The following is a 24,576-nucleotide window of genomic DNA, read 5'->3' as shown; positions in this document are numbered from 1 at the left end:
ATATGACAGAATAAAATTTCCTCCTGAGAATCAATATCCACAAAGTACACTAAGTCAAAACTCTTATAAAGTGTAAAAAAAAATTAATTAAACACCATCATTTTCAAAACAACATTTAATACTTAGTGATGTTTGATAATGCAAACCAAACCAATTAGCCTGTTAATAAGCCACATTGTAATATACATACATTATGTCTATATTGTTGTTGCCCAGACAGTTAAACCAAAATTTGTTTTTCTTATTTTAAACACTCAGCAATTTAAACTTAGTATTATAAGAACTTCATACCTCAAAAACATTCCAAATAACCCAACTGACTTAGTTCATAGGAAAGATAAAATAACCTAAATTTATTTTTGTTCAACATGTAACCCACTTTCAATATTATCTTATAAATATTTACAAAACATTTGCTGCATGTGAAAGAAAGAGGGTACAAAATATACAAATTAAAAAACAAAACAATGAATAGTCTTTTTCGGAAAAAAAATTTCTTGACATAAAAGTTTTATTTGAATACAAAACAAATATATCGACTAGAGAGGAATTTATTCGTGATAAAAACTTGTAACAATAGGGCCCATTTTAAAAAAAAATGTGTTCAAGGCTGGGCAGCCTTCACCTTGTCACATGTGCTTCAAGAGTCCAAAGACTTTTTGGATTTTGTCCCAGCACTGGAACCATTTTTCCATTTGTTTTTTTTTTATTATTGTCAAATTCAAATAAAATTAAAAGGCACTTGAAAAAAAACAAAAAACTAAACAGCTAGAGCAACGAGATATACACAACTTTGTTAGTACCCTGAAGTTTTAGAATCTCCTATCAGGTCACTTTCTGAACACTAGAAAAACAAAAAGTACAAATCCTCTAAATCCTTTACTGGCCAAAGTATCTTAGCTGCTATGACAAAAAGACTGGTTTACATCAGTTGAAAAGAAAAAAGAGTTACAACACAGTCTTTGAGAAGCCTACTATTTAACTACACAGAGGACAGGGGCGTAGCTAGAAATTATCCATCATTTGGGGTCCTGGTGGGTGTGACCTCTTTGGGCACTTGCATTTTGTGAAATATTTAATTTTTAGTGTAAAAAACACTCATTTGGAGACCCCCCTCAAGTGGGGGTCTGGGGGGATTTCACATTCTCCCCCCTCCTCCCCCACCCTAGCTACACCACTGACAGAGGAATAGCTTACTTTTTTTTTAACCTTACTAAACTAAACAATTAGTGACAATTTAACCATGTTCCTTAAAAGCCAGCTACACACCAATACATTGTTGCTGCACATAAGATTGTCATGGAAACATAAAAAGTAGTATGAGCAAAGAAAGAGAACAAAATAACCAGAGGTTATTTATTTACATCATAATTAAAACAACATACTTTTTAGACAATAAACAGTCACAAGAAAAGCAAGAGGTTTAGCCTAGTCTTGAACTCTCATTACAAAAAAAAAAGGTCAACCCTATGCTTTAATAAGGCCATTGAAATTTTTAATTAATATGACATCATCTATTTATGTGTTATAGTAAAGCTAAAATTAGCTCAGGAACTTCCTGTGAATTCAAGAAACTTGCCAGAAAGATCAGGAGAAGACTAGAATAAAATCACTTTATAAAAAAAGCAAGGATAGTTTCAAGGTTCCTTTTAGTCTAGTCAATTTAAAAAAAATTCTATTCAATTTTAATAGAATCTAAGAATATTGTTGACTTTATTCAAATGTTTGAACTTCAAGTTTTGGAATATATTCTGTTGCTTTATTTATTATGGAGTTCAGATTTGAATACAAAAATCTATAATTCATTGCAGCTTAACTATTTAGCATAGCACAATGCTACAAACAAAAGTTCAAAGCATATGAAAATATATAAAGCATGACATAAATAGCTATTTCATTCATCAACATTCTTCTTACAGTTACGAAAATATTCATATTTCTTGTGACTTCTTTTCACACATAGTTTTGTGCTCTTTTCTGTTTCAACAATAACTTATTTTTTAGAAGGAGAGTCTGTAACTCACTAAATAACTTTTTTGATAATTTTTTTAGTATTCTTACCTGGCCATGAGGTAGACAGATTTAATACAAATTTAAATCAATTATGAACAAGAATGACTAGATCAACACATAAATAAATGCTCCTTCTTCCCTAGAGCTATTAGAGCATGGAATGGGCTGCCTGAATCAGACAGGAAAACTGATGATTTATTTGACATCTGTTTTGAAGTGTAATGTCTGTAATTTACAGGATAAGATAAGATAAATGAGAGAGAGATACCTTTCTTCACTTTAAGTTACATGAAAATATCATTTAATCTTATCAGAATTAAATACTGGCCGAAGGAAAACAAAATATGGATATAAAATCTGTAAATTTAAAGAATGAGAAATGTCAAATAGCTGGAGATAAACCTGCTGTTGTGTTCCTCTTATGATTTATTCAGATATTTTTGATATTTTGAGTTTTTGGCACATTGGCAAAATTTAGGCCATGCTGTGCCCTATGGTTCATTCAAAACCCAGTAATGAGAAATATCAAACAGCCAGAGATAGACCTGTTGTTAAGCTCCTCTCATGATTCATTCCAAAACCTAGTAATGTCTGAGCTTCTCTTTGACAAACTCTTTACTTTTAATCTCAAATGACTCCCAATTATACTCCATGCTAACAAATGCATTACACTTAACTTCATGTGACTCATTAAAACAAATACAAATAAAAAAAATTGTGTAAAACTATTTTACAAAAAAAAAGTAATTTGGAAAAGTTCTTTAAGAAAATGTACAACGTTGAATCCAGAAAACACATATACATAAAGATAAGATAAATATGTATCAAATCAAGTATTAAAGTAAAAAAAAAGTAACTGATAAAATATTTTGGAAAAATAAAAATCCTAAGTACAGAAAAACTTTCTATAGTCATTTAAATTTTAGGTAAAAAAGTCACATGGATTAACTATTTCTATTTGAACCATTATTTTTTTTCAATATTTTTGTAAACTATGCATTTAATTATCACAGAAATTGTATATTTATATTTTAAATTTCGACAAAATAAAATAGAAGAGGTGGATTAAAATATAATGGTAAAAAATACATTTTTACTTTCTACTGGATAGTAAACATTTACCAATCATGATAGATGATCTAAATATTAAACAATCTTGAGTTTTTTCTCCTCTTCCTAAACTTTCTAATAACAGAGAAGTAAACAATATTTTCTAAACAAATGTATATGTATTCTATTTCTCTTGCTAAACTTTGTGCTTTAAGTAACTGACTGTGTTGGAAAAAAAAAAGAATATAAAAAACAACTGAGTTTCATTAATATCTCAGTGGTATCAACAGAAACAAAGTTGATAAGATTGACTTTGTAAGCTACAATCAATCCATAGAATCAATCCAAAGAATGCTTTAAGCAGAGGTGGTGGGAATGAAATGGTGAGGGAAAAAAAACCCTAACACCATTCAAAAGTAATATACATAAATAAAGGGCAGCAATTCACACCAAAATGGATATAAAAATGAACACACTCTCACACACACACATAATTCCCATGATGAGTATTATATAATGTCCAATAGAAAATCAAAGGAAAAACAATTAACAAAGCAATAAAATCGCCATCTATTTTTAAAGTTCCAATTATTCATCCATTAATTTTTCTATAATTGAAATAATTAAGTCTCATCTACAGCACATATAAGCCTATACTTATAAGTAAAACATAAAGAGCAATTAGCACAGTATGAGGAAAACTTCATGAATGTTAACCCAATAGCTCCTATTTCCGGTTCAAAAAACCCCTTTGAAAGTCCTAAGCAAGGAGGGATAACTCCGTATTTAAAAAATCCTAAAAAATATGTATTTTGAAAAAATAATCAAATTGAAGATCTAATACATATAAACAAACAAACAGCTTTAAAAAATAGAACTATATGTCTAGTTTTAAAAAATATATACGTTTAATACCACTAGAATATAAAAAACTTCAAAAATACTCATTACTTCAAAAATACTCATTTTCCCACGAGGAGCTTATACACTGGGGCTATGGGCCTGTTCGTTTGAAAAATTATTTAAAAAATAAAAACCTTACCGATTGTAATAAAAACAGAATCGGTAATCTCCAAAATGCTTTGTATTCACGCTTACAACGAGACTAGAAGAAATCTTCTATTTAAAAAGTTTAAATCAAGTATATTGAATAGGGGGTTTTAGAAACATTTTACAACGGTTTAGGACAAAAACGGGAAAACGTTTCCAACTGCAGAAGGAGCTAATGGGTTAAGGTTTACTTTTTTATTTGATTACTCAAATACTCAAAATCATCTTTGAAAAAAATTCTAGGTTGAAAAATAAGAAAATGTGCCCATAAAAAATGTTAACGATCTGTTTTCTGTCAACCTAAAATCATCAAATACAAAATTTTATTATCAAAAACAAAAAGTATTCAGAATTTAACTTGTGCAACAATTTACAAATGTTGTTTTAGAAAAATAGTTATAACGTAAACCCTAGTTAAAATCAGGGGCAGGCTGGATATTTGGGCATTTAGGCAAATGTATGGGGCCGTAAACCAGTGTTTGTTTTAAACCATAGTAGAGCCCTTAAAATATTATAGCTTCTTTTAAGATGGTCCCATAGACTGTCATGATTGATCTTTTATTAAAGAATTTTTTTTTTTACAGATTTTTAGGTGTAATTCTAGCTTTACACATGATGGAAGTGTCTTCCTATAATACAATACTTTATCAAGTGTAGTGTATGATACCCCATGATGCATAGCTGAGGGTTATTAATAAACATTTAGGCCATTGATCAGTTTTGATGCATTATCAAATTTGACAAAGGTGGACAGGTATGAATTGATGCTCATCCTATTCCCAGGCCCAATTTTGCCACCAGTCTGCCCCTGGTTATAATAAACTGTATTTTTGTTTCCTAAACTACAAAAATCCACTTGCAATGCATGCAATACATCATTTAAATTATGAAAAGCATAACAGTTGATGTGATTTAAATGAAAGCCAAATACTAATAGATTAGAATATGGCTTGATTGGTCAAACATTAATTTATAATTTTTTATTTGATGTCTTGTGGTCATGTTACTTAGGCCAAATGGTACATGTTGATAGCAGTGCCTTGATCCAATCAGTGGCAGTCAGTAATCTAGGCTTTTAGGAGGCACTTGGTATGTTGGTCTCTTAGGCCAATGAGTGGCTGTTGGTACTGGTCAGACGCTGGTGGTGGCTTTGGTTCATTTCATGGCTATGTTGGTTGCTGCGCTTGGTCAAAGTGGAGTGAGTTCCAACGCTACTGGATGATCGAGAGACGACAGAGTGAACAACACTGCGATACTCTTTCTGGGCCTGAGGATTGATAACAAAAAATAAATAAAAAAAAATATGAAGATGTAATAATGTCTGACCAATTAAAGCCACCTTTGTGGCCATTGGTCTGTCTATTGACTTTTAAATGACCTATTAAAAGACCATAGTCAATAAACATGTAATTTTTCAGAGACTAAATCATCTGTGTAAGCAATTTTTTTTTATTCTCCTCAAAAATGAAAGCTGCCAAATTTACCTTCTTATTGAGAACACAGTGGAAGATGAAGATGAAGAGTCCCTGCAGAGAGTTGGCAATACAGAATATATAAGCCATTGGGATGCTAGCATCACTGATGGAAAAGTAGCCTAAAGTCCAAGTCAAACCCAGAAGTATCTCCAATGCCAAGGCTCCCTGAATCCAGGCTCTGAAATAAGAAATTGAAATGGGTGTCTATGCAAAAACAAAAGTATAACTTTGTCAATAATATGAAAAGTTATTGTCTTCAACATAAATAAAAAATTAATTCTTATCCTGAGTCCACTCAACTCTAATTGGTACCTGACTTTAGTTGGGGAATGTAAATGTGGTTGGTCATTGTGTTGGCCACACAACACCCAGATAATTAACTGCTGGCAATAGAAATGGATGGCCTTAATATCATCTGCCCTAAAGATTGCAATTTTAACTTTTATAGCCAGGAGCGTGATGCCCCATGCCCCCCCCCCCCACCCCCTCCACATTATGCCTCTTACTATAGATCTTCCATTCAGCTCTAGCAAGAAGTCATTATGTGAAGATTAAAGTCAGTTATTTTGAGCTGCTTTGAAGGCAATATCCATATAAGCTTTAACCCAAACAACTGGATAAGCATTACATATATGTTGTAATCACTCAATAGTAAGATGCATAGACGTTTGGGGTTTAATTGGCTATTTCCTTAGTGACACGACAGTACATTAAAAGCTTTGAATGGAAATAAGTTAAGGGCAGATTAACAGATGAAGGTTGGACTTCTTGTAGTAACGCTTAGGAAAAGACATGTTTTCTTTAACTGACGACTGTGGATTGTGCTCTTATTGTTTGCATAAATGTTATAGTCTATAAGGCTGAATGAATTTATTCTACCTCAATTTGTTCGGTTGGTGTGTTGAAATTAAGAACTGGTGACTACAAGTAAAATCATTTCAAGTCAGCACACTCACAACTTGTTCAACAACAACACCTCCAAACAACTGCCAACCATTAACAGTTATCAAAGGGAAACAACAACAAAAGCTAAAACTATTGAAGGCTATTTAATGATTTTTGAATACATTTGTATAATTGAACTCAAATATTTTACCTGATTCCACTGCCAGTTGTTTTGTCTTTTGAACTGAAGACATACTCTGAATGTCGACACACTGTACTCATTGCGTAAGCCAGGAACAAAGCATTGACCTGAAAGTTGTAGACAAAATGAGAGACAAGTTGGGAACTTTATCTGACATCACTATATTTTATATCTCAAGCCACTGCATTCTTGCACTGGAGAATCAAAAGTAAAATGTGTCTTACCAGAAGTATAATGGCTACTGGTCCAGCAAATGCCCAAATAAAGTATCGATCTTGTTTTAACCAGCAGCTGTTGAGAATAAAACAAACATTAGAAGTTATTTATTTTCTCTGAAGTAAATTTAGACATACAAACTATTTCTCTGAAGTAAATGTAAATATTTAAACTATTTCTCTGAAGTAAAGGTGGACATATAAACTATTTCTCTGAAGTAAGGTAAACATACAAACTATTTTTCTTCAGTAAATGTGAACATTTTCAAACTATTTCTCTTCAGTAAATGTGAACATTTTCAAACTATTTCTCTTAAGTAAATGTGGACATACAAACTATTTCTCTGAAGAATTAGTTAAAGTAGCAACAAATCTATTTACAAATTTTCTGTCCCGTATCCCTCATAGTAGAACAAACACGATGCACTGACCACAATCAAGGGAACACCTGAATGGAAAAAAATAAAAAGAAAGATAACCATGACTTTACTTAAGCCACATCATTTTGCTGTTGATAGCTTCCCTTAGACCACATTATCTTTATGTTAAGTGCATCGCTCAAAAAAGAACCAAAAAGACTATGAGCACTTACCATAGCCAGCAAAATAGTAATAGGGAAGTCGTGACCGGCTGGCATCAAAGACTTGAACCAACATGAAGATAATGTGAAGTCCTTCCAGAAACATCCACATGAAGGCAGCCAGAAAGAAGAAATGAAGGAAGCCAGCTATCACAGAACATAGGACCTGAGAAGTCAGAGTACACAGTAGTCGATCATTACAACAATAGCAGTTATAGTAAGCATCATGTACCGGTAACTAAATCTAGCACCAGTGTTATTCAATATAACAAAAGATACTAAATATTTTACTAGATTTTAATTAGATTGAAATAAACATACGATCCAATTAGGATCAGTTGACCCTTTCAACAGGGTCGGCCTTAGAAAATTGGAGGCTTTAGGTAAAGTGAATACGGTGGCCCCAAATGCAATAAAAAAAAAGACAAATAAATACGCAATGAATTAAAAACCTTCCTGTATGTAGATCTATATCTAAATCAATAAATAATTTAAAATCATATAGCGCTATTTCCGTAGTATTAAATTAGAGTTCCGTACAGATACCATAAACCGATCTTTTAGCACAATTCAAGCGCCGTTAGAACTAATGTGCTTCGTGGACGATTGTTTGAGTTCTGTGCGAGGCGCCCACCACTCGGAGGTCTTAGGCGGCAGCCTAGTTTGCCTATGCCTATGACTGCCCTGCTGTCAATTTATCATTATTTGTTGTTGGCCTGATGGGAAGGGTTCATTTCGTAGAGCATTGTTTCCTGTGACTGTACAGCCGTTTTCTCGAGAGACATTATTATTCATTTAAAACGCAGGTTAGGGTGGCATTAGGCATTTTTGCTTTGGTGGTAAAGGAGCCAGCCCATTTTCGTTTGGCCGGCTTACAATGATGATATCGGAGGTGAGGACGACCAGTTTTTCTTACGCCCATCGCGCGTTGTCCGTACATGATACCTTCATCCTCCATCCGAAGGACATAATCAAGCCAACGCGGGTGGATTTGTCTGAGGATTGTTAAGATGCTGGGAAGATGTGTTTCTTGTCCTTCAATTTTCAGTGTCCTCTGGAAGCAGCGAATTTTCAGGGTCCTCTGGAGGCAGCGAAATTTCAGGGTCCTCTGGAGGCAGCGCAAGTGAAATAGATTTAATTTATTTTCGTTTTTAGCTTCGCTCAAGTAGTCCACGACTCAGTGCCCACAACACATCACTGTAAGCTTGACATATCCCGCTCAAGTAGTCCACGCCTCAGTGCCCACAACACATCACTGTAAGCTTTACATATGTCAGGTTTTGAGCTCTAATGTTATGCAGTGTACACAACTACTTGGACTTGGCATTGGGCGGCAAACTGTCTCATGGTATATGCGCAGTCGCAAAGGGCCCCCACATTTAAAAAGATACAATTTTGAAGAAAATATGCATATTAAGGAAACTAAAATAAAGAGAAATGAGATATTCCCAAGTTCTCTATTACTCTCTTTAGAAATACTGTAAATGGTTGTTTATGTAATGACAGTTTGAGGCCCTATAGAAACTTTCTATAACATGTTATATATTAGACCAATGGATGTCTTAGTGCATGTTAGTTCCTGTATGTATCATATATGGAAAGACTACAGTTCAAGGTTTATGGACAAATTTCTAATTTTTGCCACTCATAGTTGTGCATAGAAAATGTATTCTATTAGTGGTAAAAAAAAATTTTAAACGATCATACTCTACTAGAGAAATAAAATAATTCAAAGAGTAAACTTTCTTGTTCTTTATTTAAATGTTTACCTTTTGATCGTTCTGGTCGATTCCAGCCACGAAAATTATCTCCGCAATCAGCAGGCAGACGACAAGGTTCTTGTGGATAGAGTTTCTCTCCCCTTGTAGTGAACTGTAGACAAAATAAAGCAACATTAGAAATAAAAAAAAATATTAAAAAGTTATAGGTCAGTGACACTTATCTCCACGGTAACTCCACAGCTTTAGTAAGATGGCGCCATGCTAAGAAATTGTAATGAGTACGTGTTTGTGTCTGTTACGTTTCATCACGCTGTTTCTCACATACATATACAGAAGTAAGCACATTCAATTCATTCAAGACTGGCCTATCGTTCCAATATCCATTTCTTTATGTCATGTTTATCCTGGCATGCCTTGGACTCTGTTGTAGGAAATGATTCAAAGTTCTAGCGCCGATGTTATTATTTATTGTCTTGAAACATTTGTCTGTATACATTTTTAATTGAGCCCAGGTTTCTTTTTAAGACAGTACAAAATAAATAAAAAGTTAAACGCCTTGAACGTAAGACGTTTGAACTAGTTCTCTGGTTAAGAATTGATAGCTCTAATGGGCACCATCATTTTACTTACGATAAGACCTTAAACCAGCTATTGAAAACAAAAAAGTCAACCAGATCTGAGTAGATCTAAATATTTCTCGTATGTTACGGTCAACAAATATGTTTGGGACATAAAACGCTTGCTTCCTGGCCATTTTTATGTGAATGCATTAGACATGGATCAGGCTTCAGTCAAAGGATCAGATTAGACAACCACGTAACAAGCTGTAGATATTGGGAAAGATAATTATGCAAAATTTCAACTTGATCCGAGAATGGGAAGTGGGAGAAAAAAACATGTCAAACCATAATAAGGGGATACAATCCATATATACATCCACGAGTCTCATTAAGTAACTTTTTTTTCTTATTATTTCGATATCGAACAAAATAATCAATTGATGATTAATTAACTAATTGATACATTTACTGATTCATGTCTTGTCTGGTTCAATGACTATCCTCGGTTCATAGATAACTCATTGGTGACCACTGAACATTTGTTTTTCTCAGTTTGAAAGCGCGAGCTGATGTTTTCTATTAACAATATATTCTTTTTTTTTTTTCTTTCCCAAGGTATTATAAAAAAATATCGCAAAATAAATGTTCTCAAACTTGATCCAACACGCAGTTGTGACTTGCTGGCAAGTTTCAACATTGACTTTTTCATATTCAACAAGTTCAGGACAGATGTGAGGTGGGGCATGGGAGGGCGATGGGCTCCAGACATTGCATTCAAATGGAGAGAGAAATTCCAGACGAGTTTTTTTTTTCCAAATTAAAAACAATTACGTGAACGAATGTCATCTGTTGTCTATGGAATGTTCCAGAAGATCTGGATGCAGGAGCCAATGTAGAGCGTCTATTAATAGCATCAGAATAGAGGTCAAAGGGAGGTAAAAGATTATAAAGATGGCATCAGGTAACTATCGAACGTAGAATTCATCATTTGTGTCTCATTCTTGTAGCTGCTTAACTACATCTCGTGGTCTTAGTGGATAGGTCACTAGCTGTGAGGTCTCCATTTCATTGACGGGTTCGAATCCCTCAAGTCTTGTTCCTAAAACTTCTCTTAGTAACCTTAATACGCACGTGTGTATTGACCATATTAGTGACTAGCGAACTTGTACATCCAGTTTCTCTTTTCTTTGGCTAGCGTAGACCATCCATTTCATTTCTTTCTAAAGCAGGTGTATACAATCAAATCTTTTCTTCAGTTTGTCTAGACTACTCAGACTTCTCCACAGCTAAGTAACCTACCGAAGTTTAACCTTATTTATTTTTAATAGAATAGCCAGTGCAGATAGGACTTTCATGTTCTTTGTTTGTGTATTGAATCCAGCAAGACAGAGAAATCAAAACTTCAAAATCAATAAGTTTATGGTTTTATCACAAACGTACTTGTAGATAAGATAGATAGATAGATATAAAACATTTCCTGTAAACTTCATGACGTTTTCAACCTATCACTTTAGACCAACGAAGACATGCCTTCAGACAGACTAGAAACTCATTTTGTGTTCTCATTCGTATTGTATCTGTGTCTCGAGTATAACCTCCAAGATGTACACTGGAATGTCCCAGAACGTGGCACGTGCTACACACTCGCTATTTCGAGAAGAAACTCTGTTCCCTTTAGTTGTTGCAGTTGTTACTTGTTAAGATACAGACATCAACACCAGATGGCAGCACGCTATGATTTTTGTTTCAAGCTGAACTAACGTCGAAATGTATGACGATGCTGACAGCTTTATCTTACATTTCTATGAATTGTTTCCCTTGTTTCTTCGTCTGCTTTAAATATGCTGTACACAAGACGTTTGTTTCAAACTGAAGCTCATCTTTCAGGTAGTGCATGAGTGAAAACAAAGTTGGATGTCAAAGTCTTTGAAGATGTTAAGAATTGTTTGATGTTAACACATCATCAACATTCCCAAACGCAAACCAAATTGTTCTAGGAATTGAGCAGCTTCTGGTATGTTGTGTAGAGAGGGCAATAACTCAAGAAATCTCGCTAAAGATGCAAAAAAGTCAAGAAACTCTCACTGAGTGCTATTTTTTTTCCTCTGCTAGACGTCTTACTTATCTTGAAGTAGGACATAAGAAACTTCTAGGACATTGGTTTGTGTGTAATACAAACTGAAAACACAAACTGATACAAATGTCCAGCAGATACTATTTACGTCTTCTACATGGTTCAAAAATCAAAGCAAAAAAAAACAAAACAAAACAAACTGCAACAAACAAACAACAAAGCAACAACAACTAAAACCTAGACAAATTAATTCAAGAAGAAAATGAAGAAAGTGAATGATTCGGTTACAAAAGATAAAATAATGGTCGATAAATATTTGATTGCGTACCCTCATCTCGTCTGTTTCACCAAATGCACAAGATAATTTACAGACACAACATCAAGGAATGATGGGGAATGAACTTTAAAATTGCGGTGCAAAGTGTAACTGGCTCTGTTAAGTACTTCAACAAAATGTATCAATATTTTGTTTTTTCAACCATTTGTTTTAGAGACGCGTTTATTTGAAACTTATTGCTAACAAGTAATTGAATAAACTATCGTGGTGTCATGAAAAAGGCGAGATGTGGCTATAAACAGGTGATTAGCATGACCTGACCTCGGCCACTACGTCATACGTAGCTATTATTTCAAGAGATAGAGCGAAAAGAAAACAAACATGGGCACATATGATAAAAGTTGGCAAGACAAATAGATCAACAGTCCAGTCTAGGAACTGGCTTATGGAAGCGTGCCAAATGATACGATTTACATTTTTTTTTATTTTGGATATGGTCTAACAAATGGTATTTTGTTGCTTTTAATGACACCTTTATGATTAGTCTTTTGCTGGTTTTATATATTTGCACTCCTTATGTATACAGCAACTCTGGGACTCAATGTATACTTAAAAAATTCATGGAAATAGGCGTAGATCTAATTTTAATTTCCGTATTGTCCAATTAGACTTGGAAAAATGGACACGCCCACGTTGTGTCAGGAGAAAAAAAAAACTTTTCCCACTAGGCTCATCTCAAGGGCAGTAAATCTTTCTCTATTTGTTTGTTATCTCCCATTTATCTCCAATTTACATCAAATCAAAGTGACAAGGTTAAAAACAAGCATTCCACTTGGACGTCCTTAAAAACTAAATTCAATGAAATAAAACAAAACTAGAAAGGAAAAAGGGGGAGAGAACTGAGACAAGAGCTTCCAGTGAACGTGGCTATCAGCCAGGAGATATCAACGGAAAGTGTGTCAGCGTGAGTTAAGTCCCTTGAGCTGAAATTTATGGGGAAGATTTGCAAGAAAAAGATGGAGATAGCCAGGAAGTCAAGGGAGGAGAAACAAAGGAGAGAGAAAAGAAAATGTCTGAAAAAGAAGAATTAGAATTATTCAATGAGATCATTTAACTGACATCGTCCTACTTAAGTATATATTTTATGACAGTGCATTTCTGCTCACGTAATAAACTAAGTACTGTAGAAACTAAGATTGTATATTTGTTTCATGCAAAGCATCACACCCTTGGCACATCCATTTGGAAATAATTAGATCTCTTTTAAGTGCGATGCGAACACAGGTAAGCACAAATAGCATCCATGGTGTATCCATGGTGTATCCTTACCATCTTGACTTTCGTCATAGGGGGGCTGTGACAATACTCGTAACTCCCTCCACTTTAACCAGGTCAGCAGCTGTTCTTAGCAGGATATCAAGAGTGAGGCCGGTCTATTCTTTTACATTGTCCAGCCAGCTTTTCTTTGGACGACCCTTCATGCTCCCTCCACTAAACCTTGAAGGATGACTTTAGACAGTGAGTCATGTCTTACAATGACCAAACCAGCTCAGCTTTCGTCTCTACACAGTACTGAGGAATTCCTCCTTTTTGCCTGCCTTGTAAAAACACAAATCCATTTTTCTTCTATTCCTGGTATCTGATACCCAACATTTTTCTGTAGCATTTACTGTCAAAGTCTTGCATTCCTTCAGTCTTAGCGTTAAGCGTCCAACTTTCACAACTATACGGAAGTACAGAGACCACAAGCGAAGTTTTAATTTTACTTGGTAGCTAATGTTACTCATCATGATTTTCCATAGTAGGAGTAAATCCTTCTAGAGTTTCAATCAAGGTTTGCTCCAGAAATTAGTTAAAAACAGCTGGAGAGAGAATGCATCCTTGCCGCACCCCAAAAACTTTCTCCAATTTGGTTGATCAGAAGTACTGAGCTATTCGCATTTTGATATAGGGCAGTGATAACATCAATATTGTTTTGATCTATGCTGAACTCTCTAATCACTTGCCATCATGCCAAACCCGGTCAAAAGCTTTTTTATGTTTTGGTGTTGAATGCATTTTTCATTTAACAGTCCGATGTTAAATATTTGTTCCACAGTGGTGCATCCATGTAAAAACGAAAGTATTCATGTGTATTTAATGTATTTATGTTTTATTTTATCAATGCATTTAAAAAAGCATGTTTAATTATTTTCGTGAATTCTATTTCAAAGCACGCTTGTTGCACAAAGTAATTGTAACAACATGCAGATGGTACGATGTGTTGTTATGCCGGGGATTTTACTTGAATTCAATAGTTATAAAGAATGACGATCTAGAATCACAATTAACGATTCTTTGATAAAACAAAACTCTGGAACTTTATTTAAATACAACGTAAGTACAGTTTATGTACAAATTACAAATCAATGAGCATGAAACATATTACAAAGGCTTTTCAAACAGAGCTCCTAGAAACGTGACTGTCTATAAGGACATTATTTTATCGACTGGCGTTACTTTCTTACTCCCGCCAATTCTCTGGCGCTAATTCTTTAAAAAAATGTCTTTGTTTAATTTCAAATCAACCAATAGATTTCAAACATACTAATCACGTCCCTTGGGTAAATCCTGACGTGCTGTCAAGTGTCTAAATTTGAGGGGTAAATCCCGAGGCTCATGTCGAGGGCTTATATTTCTTTCAAATGTGAAATGTACACACAATTCTATAATGTAATCTGTGACAGTAATATTTATGACAAGCATTTAGTTAGAGTGACCTTTCAATCTCGTACTTGTGACAATGTTTCGTTTGTCTGACTCCTATGTCTCCTAATTGCTCTCTCTTTTTTATTTTCCAACGTTTTTTCTTGAGTAACCTTCATATTGCCTCCACATTTCTCTATATTGTTTTCTATTCTTTTTCTCTTTGTAGTTTATTATTTAATGATTCAGTAATGGATTCTGTCAATACAAATGTGAACTAAGAAATGATTCTGTATGAAATTCTCCTAGAGTCCAAAACTAAAATTTGGTCAACAAATCTCGACTCTATTCAGCGTGAAGTTAAAGTTAGAGCTTCTTCTCTGCATTGCATTTATAGGTTTCAGAAATCACGCCCAAGGTGTCGGTGAAGAATCGAGGCTAAAGCCCCCTTTGAGATCCTTTCAAACAGTGGAAAGTCCTTTTCTGAAATGAAAGATTTGATCTTCAATGACTTCCCTTTCTCGTCAACTGATAAATAACAAAACGACTTCTTAAGATTCACTAAGTTCCCCGAGCTGATGACAGAGGTTAAGCGTTTAGATGCCAATATTTTTTTCCACTACTTTGGAAGGACAGCCGAAAGGAAGCCAATATAGGATTTAAATTGCCTCTTGTTTAAAACCCCAATCTGTGCTAAGTACTTCGTACTGTGGTATTGGGCATAATGGGGGAAGGCTTCGTTTCACTTTCTTGACATGCCCTGTTCTTTTGTTTTTTTTTACAATTCATTTCCATAAACTTCTACCTTATCCTCTTTTATTGGTGTTTAAACACCACAGCCTAGAGGCTTGTGTGGCCAACAAACACTACAGTCTAGAGGCTTGTGTGGCCAAACAACAATAAGATGGGTTCAGTGTACTAAATGAACCTATATTGAAAGGTTAAGGAGCCGTTGTTTTATTTTGTTTACTATCATAGAACTCCGATATCAAATCAATGCAAATCAATTTTGTTGATAAATATCAATTAAATTAGCAGAATAATATTTGCTCCACCGTTCTTATCAGACTTAAATAACTACATAGGTCTGTGTCAGAAGTTCACATTTTATCAGGCATCAAACATTTGTTCAAGTACTAAATATAGTAGTCAGTTTAAAAGTACATTAACTGGGAACTCTCGCCACTTGACCTCACTAGATAGCCACACCCAGAACACGCCACCTGACCATCGGAATCACACAAATCCGTCATCAGTAGACCTGGACGTGAGGCCTGGACGAGAAACCAGGTCGTGATGCCAGGCTTATCTCATATCTTTGGCTTTCAACAGCTTCTGCTCATCTTCAGGTTCATTATGGACACCGCCCTTTCCTTTCAAATGATTCTCAAATTTGAGTGTCTGGATCTCAAAGTGAGTTTGTGAGAAAGAGGATGACATTGACCGGGCTGTAACAAAGCACCAGACAAAGCACCAGACAAAGCACCAGACAAAGCACCAGACTTTCGTTGTCACTAGAGGATCAATGTAAACGAATGACAACAGCCTTTTAAAACATCTTCAATATATTTTCTTGTATTAGAATAGGTTTGTATTATCATGCAAGATAATAATATTTCTTCTTCTTCTTTAAATTTCCAGACATTATTTCAAAATATTCAACTTTTATTGAAAAAAATTTTACTGAAAGAAAAAAAAAAGCTTTAATCATTGCTTTAATCATTGACCACTACCTCATAACGTTCAAAAACTTTTATATGAAATAGATAAAAAAAATCACAGGAGTGTGGCAACTTTAGAAGTTGAATAAAAAACTATAATTAAATATTAGTCTTAGGGCATTGTGACTACTGACCTCAATGACTTTTGGGAAAACACATTTCAGAAAATCAAACTCAAGAACAAGAAAAAAAAAACCTAGCTTATTTGAAGTGTATTTGTATCAAATAGCTTGGATTAGTCATTTATTTAAAATTGTAACAGATCTCGACTAACAACTAAAAAACTGCGCCATTAAAAATATTTTCCCCAATTGTTTTTGTTTAGCGCAATTTCATGTGTTTAGCTTTCTCGATGCGCTATGATCCTATCAACCTGTCTCAATGCGCTATGATCCTATCAACCTGTCTCAATGCGCTATGATCCTATCAAGTTGTCTCAATGCGCTATGACCCTATCACTTGTCTCAATGCGCTATGACCCTATCACTTGTCTCAATACGCTATGACCCTATCACTTGTCTCAATGCGCTATGACCCTATCACTTGTCTCAATACGCTATGACCCTATCACTTGTCTCAATGCGCTATGACCCTATCACTTGTCTCAATGCGCTATGACCCTATCAACTTGTCTGGACCAGTTGGAAAAGGGTAAAAGAAAGAAAGAAGGAGGTATCGGGGAGACCTCTAAATAAAAGTATTTATTAAAACCACTCTGCCAGCGAGTCGCTTATGAAAATTGATGGTTTTATAGTCATCTATTGTTAGCTTCAAACTTTAAAGCGGTGACCTATAAAGGGGGCTAATTCAACTTATAAAAAAACATCAGTCAAGTACATTTCTTTTTCTTTTGCGAGATACCCAACAAAATAATTTATAACCAACAGTTAATTAACTAATTGATTTTTTTTTAAATTAATTCTTGTGTCGTCAGGTGAAAGAAATAATTGTGCAAACTTTCAGCTTGATCTGAGATTGGGTGTGGGAGAAATAACGTGTACAAACTTTTGACCAAACAGACAGACAGTGTGAGTTGATATAAAGCTTTGTAAAAACATACTTCAGAAAAACATACTCAAGAAAAACATACTTCAGAAGATTGTTGTCGTCAGCCATGTGAACAATGATTCCCCAACTGCACATTGTTAGGATATCTTCAATGACTTTTGTTAGGATATCTTCAATGACTTTTGTTAGGATATCTTCAATGACTTTTGTTTTCCTTTAACGAACCTAAACCCTGGCAGGCAGTGCCAGAGAATGATTATTAGCTCCTTTAGCTCCTGATTCTTGATAATGTTAAGATAAAAATAATGAAAATAGACAATTGCAAACACCTTTATGTAATGCGAATTTTACTTTAGTTTTTTTTTTTTTTTTTTTGTTTTTTACTTTCGTTGTGGAATTGCAAAAGATCTTAAAGCTGAAAAGCAGAAAAAAAGTTGGTAAGAAGAATCGCTGTAGAAACAGACAGTCTATAGAGTTCATGTGTTGTTTGAAAAGTCTGGCATTTCTGACACAATGTCAGAGCTGTTCCCAGAAATCTTGCGTGTCTTTGTGCTACGTAGCACATAAAAAATTATCCCAACCATTTCAATTTAAAAAGAAAGAAAACAAATAACTCAACACCATCAGTTAATCCTGTCAGGTTTGACATTTCAAACTTTAAAAAAAAACACACTATCAGACGACTAGGTGAGTTCACTTAGGTCATTAAACTCACATCAGTGGAGCAGCACCCTGTCATGGTGCTATCTTTTAATCCTGCCATATACTTGCATCAAATTGTGGCTTGAAGAAAAGTCGCGGACAGAATAAAAAATGGGAGCAAAGGTTTTGAATGAATACAACGAAACAAAAACAAAAAACCAGAACCGATTTGTTTCCGATAACTCCACAATTGTCAAGTGACATGGGCGTTACTCCATGACTTCTTGACAGTTATGTGACTTGAAATGTTGACATTTGTGTGATACTGACGCCAGGGTGAACATAGTCCAGTGACGTACCTAGAATTCTGAAATTCTTTTCTATTCTAGACTTGTACTTTTTGTTTCAATTTAATCTGTAGTTTAAAAAAACACACACACACTTCTACTTGTATCCATTAGTTGGGTTTAGTCCTGTAATTAAATTTGGAATAGATATAGACCAACAACACACACTTCTACTTGTATCCATTAGTTTGGTTCAGTCCTGTAATTAAATTTGGAATAGATATAGACCAACAACAATATATCTGTGCGATTAATAATATTGCTTAGCAAAAGTTTTTTGTTTAATTTTATTTCATGCATTTAGCTTCCTCAATAGGATATGATCCCATCAATCATGTGGACAAGGTGGGAGGGAAGGGGGGGGGATGGATATCTGGGTGATTTTTTTTTTTACCATAAAGGATTTTTAAAAACATAAAAAAAAAAGGAACAACCTGAATTTGAACTCATGGCTCACGCCTCCTCGTGCCAACGCGCTACCACTCTGCTAGTTAGGTTCTTATGATTGAACAATTATATGTTGTTGTTTTTTCAATTTAGAGCGGCGTCCTATAAAGAGGACTGATTCAGCTTGTATCATCACTTCAGTCACTTGTTCAAGATACCAAACAAAATAATTAATTAACAATAATTAACCAATTGGTTATTTTTTTAAATCATGGATTCTTATTTCGTCAAGTAAAATAAATAATTATGCAAAATTTCAGCTTGATCCGAGATTGAGTGTTTAAGAAAAAACGTGTACAAACTTTTTACCAGACAGACAAAGTGAATTGATATAAAGCTTTGTCAAAAAATGAACATCCCATGACCGCACAAAGAGTAACATATTAAACTAATAGAGAAAAGAATTAGCACCAAAACATTTAGCAGCATAAGAATTCTGAAAGTTAAAAAAAAGGACCCAAAATTTTACAAACAATACAGCACCATGCAGAATGTTAAAGTAAAACAGCATCACAAAGATTTCAGAAGTAAAATAGCATCATTAGGATAGAAGAAATAAAAGAGCATCATTAGGATAGTAGAAATAAAAGAGCATCATTAGGATAGTAGAAATAAAAGAGCATCATTAGGATAGAAGAAATAAAAGAGCATCATTAGGATAGAAGAAATAAAAGAGCATCATTAGGATAGTAGAAATAAAATAGCATCATTAGGATAGAAGAAATAAAAGAGCATCATTAGGATAGTAGAAATAAAAGAGCATCATTAGGATAGAAGAAATAAAAGAGCATCATTAGGATAGAAGAAATAAAAGAGCATCATTAGGATAGAAGAAATAAAAGAGCATCATTAGGATAGAAGAAATAAAAGAGCATCATTAGGATAGAAGAAATAAAAGAGCATCATTAGGATAGAAGAAATAAAAGAGCATCATTAGGATAGAAGAAATAAAAGAGCATCATTAGGATAGAAGAAATAAAAGAGCATCATTAGGATAGTAGAAATAAAAGAGCATCATTAGGATAGTAGAAATAAAAGAGCATCATTAGGATAGTAGAAATAAAAGAGCATCATTAGGATAGAAGAAATAAAAGAGCATCATTAGGATAGTAGAAATAAAATAGCATCATTAGGATAGAAGAAATAAAAGAGCATCATTAGGATAGTAGAAATAAAAGAGCATCATTAGGATAGAAGAAATAAAAGAGCATCATTAGGATAGAAGAAATAAAAGAGCATCATTAGGATAGAAGAAATAAAAGAGCATCATTAGGATAGAAGAAATAAAAGAGCATCATTAGGATAGAAGAAATAAAAGAGCATCATTAGGATAGAAGAAATAAAAGAGCATCATTAGGATAGTAGAAATAAAAGAGCATCATTAGGATAGTAGAAATAAAAGAGCATCATTAGGATAGTAGAAATAAAAGAGCATCATTAGGATAGAAGAAATAAAAGAGCATCATTAGGATAGTAGAAATAAAAGAGCATCATTAGGATAGTAGAAATAAAAGAGCATCATTAGGATAGTAGAAATAAAAGAGCATCATTAGGATAGAAGAAATAAAAGAGCATCATTAGGATAGAAGAAATAAAAGAGCATCATTAGGATAGTAGAAATAAAAGAGCATCATTAGGATAGAAGAAATAAAAGAGCATCATTAGGATAGAAGAAATAAAAGAGCATCATTAGGATAGAAGAAATAAAAGAGCATCATTAGGATAGAAGAAATAAAAGAGCATCATTAGGATAGAAGAAATAAAAGAGCATCATTAGGATAGAAGAAATAAAAGAGCATCATTAGGATAGAAGAAATAAAAGAGCATCATTAGGATAGAAGAAATAAAAGAGCATCATTAGGATAGAAGAAATAAAAGAGCATCATTAGGATAGAAGAAATAAAAGAGCATCATTAGGATAGAAGAAATAAAAGAGCATCATTAGGATAGAAGAAATAAAAGAGCATCATTAGGATAGAAGAAATAAAAGAGCATCATTAGGATAGAAGAAATAAAAGAGCATCATTAGGATAGAAGAAATAAAAGAGCATCATTAGGATAGAAGAAATAAAAGAGCATCATTAGGATAGAAGAAATAAAAGAGCATCATTAGGATAGAAGAAATAAAAGAGCATCATTAGGATAGAAGAAATAAAAGAGCATCATTAGGATAGAAGAAATAAAAGAGCATCATTAGGATAGAAGAAATAAAAGAGCATCATTAGGATAGAAGAAATAAAAGAGCATCATTAGGATAGAAGAAATAAAAGAGCATCATTAGGATAGAAGAAATAAAAGAGCATCATTAGGATAGAAGAAATAAAAGAGCATCATTAGGATAGAAGAAATAAAAGAGCATCATTAGGATAGAAGAAATAAAAGAGCATCATTAGGATAGAAGAAATAAAAGAGCATCATTAGGATAGAAGAAATAAAAGAGCATCATTAGGATAGAAGAAATAAAAGAGCATCATTAGGATAGTAGAAATAAAAGAGCATCATTAGGATAGAAGAAATAAAAGAGCATCATTAGGATAGTAGAAATAAAAGAGCATCATTAGGATAGAAGAAATAAAAGAGCATCATTAGGATAGAAGAAATAAAAGAGCATCATTAGGATAGAAGAAATAAAAGAGCATCATTAGGATAGAAGAAATAAAAGAGCATCATTAGGATAGAAGAAATAAAAGAGCATCATTAGGATAGAAGAAATAAAAGAGCATCATTAGGATAGAAGAAATAAAAGAGCATCATTAGGATAGAAGAAATAAAAGAGCATCATTAGGATAGAAGAAATAAAAGAGCATCATTAGGATAGTAGAAATAAAAGAGCATCATTAGGATAGAAGAAATAAAAGAGCATCATTAGGATAGTAGAAATAAAATAGCATCATTAGGATAGAAGAAATAAAAGAGCATCATTAGGATAGTAGAAATAAAAGAGCATCATTAGGATAGTAGAAATAAAAGAGCATCATTAGGATAGTAGAAATAAAAGAGCATCATTAGGATAGAAGAAATAAAAGAGCATCATTAGGATAGTAGAAATAAAAGAGCATCATTAGGATAGTAGAAATAAAAGAGCATCATTAGGATAGAAGAAATAAAAGAGCATCATTAGGATAGAAGAAATAAAAGAGCATCATTAGGATAGTAGAAATAAAAGAGCATCATTAGGATAGAAGAAATAAAAGAGCATCATTAGGATAGTAGAAATAAAAGAGCATCATTAGGATAGAAGAAATAAAAGAGCATCATTAGGATAGTAGAAATAAAAGAGCATCATTAGGATAGTAGAAATAAAAGAGCATCATTAGGATAGAAAAAATAAAAGAGCATCATTAGGATAGTAGAAATAAAAGAGCATCATTAGGATAGAAGAAATAAAAGAGCATCATTAGGATAGAAGAAATAAAACCACCATTCCGCCAATCTGTCTTTCTTAACTGAAATCTGAATACATAGTTCTTTCTTATACTATCGTGAATCTGAATATCTAGTCCTTTCTTATACTATGGTCAATCTGAATATCTAGTCCTTTCTTATACTATGGTCAATCTGAATATCTAGTCCTTTCTTATACTATGGTCAATCTGAATATCTAGTCCTTTCTTATACTATGGTCAATCTGCATCCCTAGTCCTTTCTTATACTATGGTCAATCTGAATATCTAGTCCTTTCTTATACTATGGTCAATCTGCATCCATAGTCCTTTCTTATACTATGGTCAATCGGCATCCATAGTCCTTTCTTATACTATGGTCAATCTGAATATCTAGTCCTTTCTTATACTATGGTCCATCTGCATTCATAGTCCTTTCTTATACTATGGTCAATCTGCATCCATAGTCCTTTCTTATACTATGGTCAATCTGCATCCATAGTACTTTCTTATACTATAGTCAATCTGCATCCATAGTCCTTTCTTATACTATGGTCAATCTGAATATCTAGTCCTTTCTTATACTATGATCAATCTGCATCCATAGTCCTTTATTATACTATGGTCAATCTGAATATCTAGTCCTTTCTTATACTATGGTCAATCTGCATCCATAGTCCTTTCTTATACTATGGTCAATCTGCATCCATAGTCCTTTCTTATACTATGGTCAATCTGCATCCATAGTCCTTTCTTATACTATGGTCAATCTGCATCCATAGTCCTTTCTTATACTATGGTCAATCTGCATCCATAGTCCTTTCTTATGCTATGGTCAATCTGCATCCCTAGTCCTTTCTTATACTATGGTCAATCTGCATCCATAGTCCTTTCTTATACTATGGTCAATCTGCATCCATAGTCCTTTCTTATACTATGGTCAATCTGAATATCTAGTCCTTTCTTATACTATGGTCAATCTGCATCCATAGTCATTTCTTATACTATGGTCAATCTGCATCCCTAGTCCTTTCTTATACTATGGTCAATCTGTATCCATAGTCCTTTCTTATACTATGGTCAATCTGCATCCATAGTCCTTTCTTATACTATGGTCAATCTGCATTCATAGTTCTTTCTTATACTATGGTCAATCTGCATCCATAGTCCTTTCTTATACTATGGTCAATCTGAATATCTAGTCCTTTCTTATACTATGGTCAATCTGCATCCATAGTCCTTTCTTATACTATGGTCAATCTGCATCCATAGTCCTTTCTTATACTATGGTCAATCTGCATCCCTAGTCCTTTCTTATACTATGGCCAATCTGAATATCTAGTCCTTTCTTATACTATGGTCAATCTGAATATCTAGTCCTTTCTTATACTATGGTCAATCTGAATCCATAGTTTTCTCTTATACTATGGTCAATCTGCATCCCTAGTCCTTTCTTATACTATGGTCAATCTGAATCCCTAGTCCTTTCTTATACTATGGTCAATCTGCATCCATAGTCCTTTCTTATACTATGGTCAATCTGCATCCATAGTCCTTTCTTATACTATGGTCAATCTGCATCCCTAGTCCTTTCTTATACTATGGCCAATCTGAATATCTAGTCCTTTCTTATACTATGGTCAATCTGAATATCTAGTCCTTTCTTATACTATGGTCAATCTGAATCCATAGTTTTCTCTTATACTATGGTCAATCTGCATCCCTAGTCCTTTCTTATACTATGGTCAATCTGAATCCCTAGTCCTTTCTTATACTATGGTCAATCTGAATCCCTAGTCCTTTCTTATACTATGGTCAATCTGAATCCCTAGTCCTTTCTTATACTATGGTCAATCTGAATCCATAGTCCTTTCTTATACTATGGTCAATCTGCATCCCTAGTCCTTTCTTATAATATGGTCAATCTGAATCCCTAGTCCTTTCTTATACTATGGTCAATCTGCATCCCTAGTCCTTTCTTATACTATGGTCAATCTGCATCAATAGTCCTTTCTTATACTATGGTCAATCTGAATCCCTAGTCCTTTCTTATACTATGGTCAATCTGAATCCCTAGTCCTTTCTTATACTATGGTCAATCTGAATCCCTAGTCCTTTCTTATACTATGGTCAATCTGCATTTTATTTGTTTTTTTTCTTCAATTCTTCTAGTAAAATAATAAGGCCTTCTTCTGTACTACTGTCCCTTTAGCCACAAACAAAAAATTAACCCAATCCCAA

General features: G+C 33.8%; 1 protein-coding gene across 3 annotated transcripts in view; it reads right to left on the bottom strand.

Moving 5' to 3' along the window:
- Nucleotides 1–100: 100 nt before the first annotated feature.
- LOC106059676 (adhesion G protein-coupled receptor L4-like) overlaps nt 101–24,576 on the bottom strand; it is a 113,049-nt gene continuing 88,573 nt past the window's right edge. For all 3 annotated transcript variants that reach the window (XM_056028348.1, XM_056028349.1, XM_056028350.1), the window contains 7 exons: nt 9,240–9,342; nt 7,483–7,636; nt 7,272–7,338; nt 6,900–6,966; nt 6,685–6,782; nt 5,598–5,766; nt 101–5,380 (listed from right to left, as the gene is read on the bottom strand). In XM_056028348.1, the coding sequence (XP_055884323.1) occupies nt 5,216–5,380; nt 5,598–5,766; nt 6,685–6,782; nt 6,900–6,966; nt 7,272–7,338; nt 7,483–7,636; nt 9,240–9,342 (823 nt within the window). In that variant the 3' untranslated portion in view covers nt 101–5,215. The remainder of the gene's footprint in view (nt 5,381–5,597; nt 5,767–6,684; nt 6,783–6,899; nt 6,967–7,271; nt 7,339–7,482; nt 7,637–9,239; nt 9,343–24,576) is intronic.

The sequence above is a fragment of the Biomphalaria glabrata genome, chromosome 5, assembly GCF_947242115.1.
Source record: "Biomphalaria glabrata chromosome 5, xgBioGlab47.1, whole genome shotgun sequence".
Lineage (NCBI taxonomy): Eukaryota > Metazoa > Mollusca > Gastropoda > Planorbidae > Biomphalaria > Biomphalaria glabrata.
This window is presented reverse-complemented; position numbering and strand designations above follow the sequence as displayed.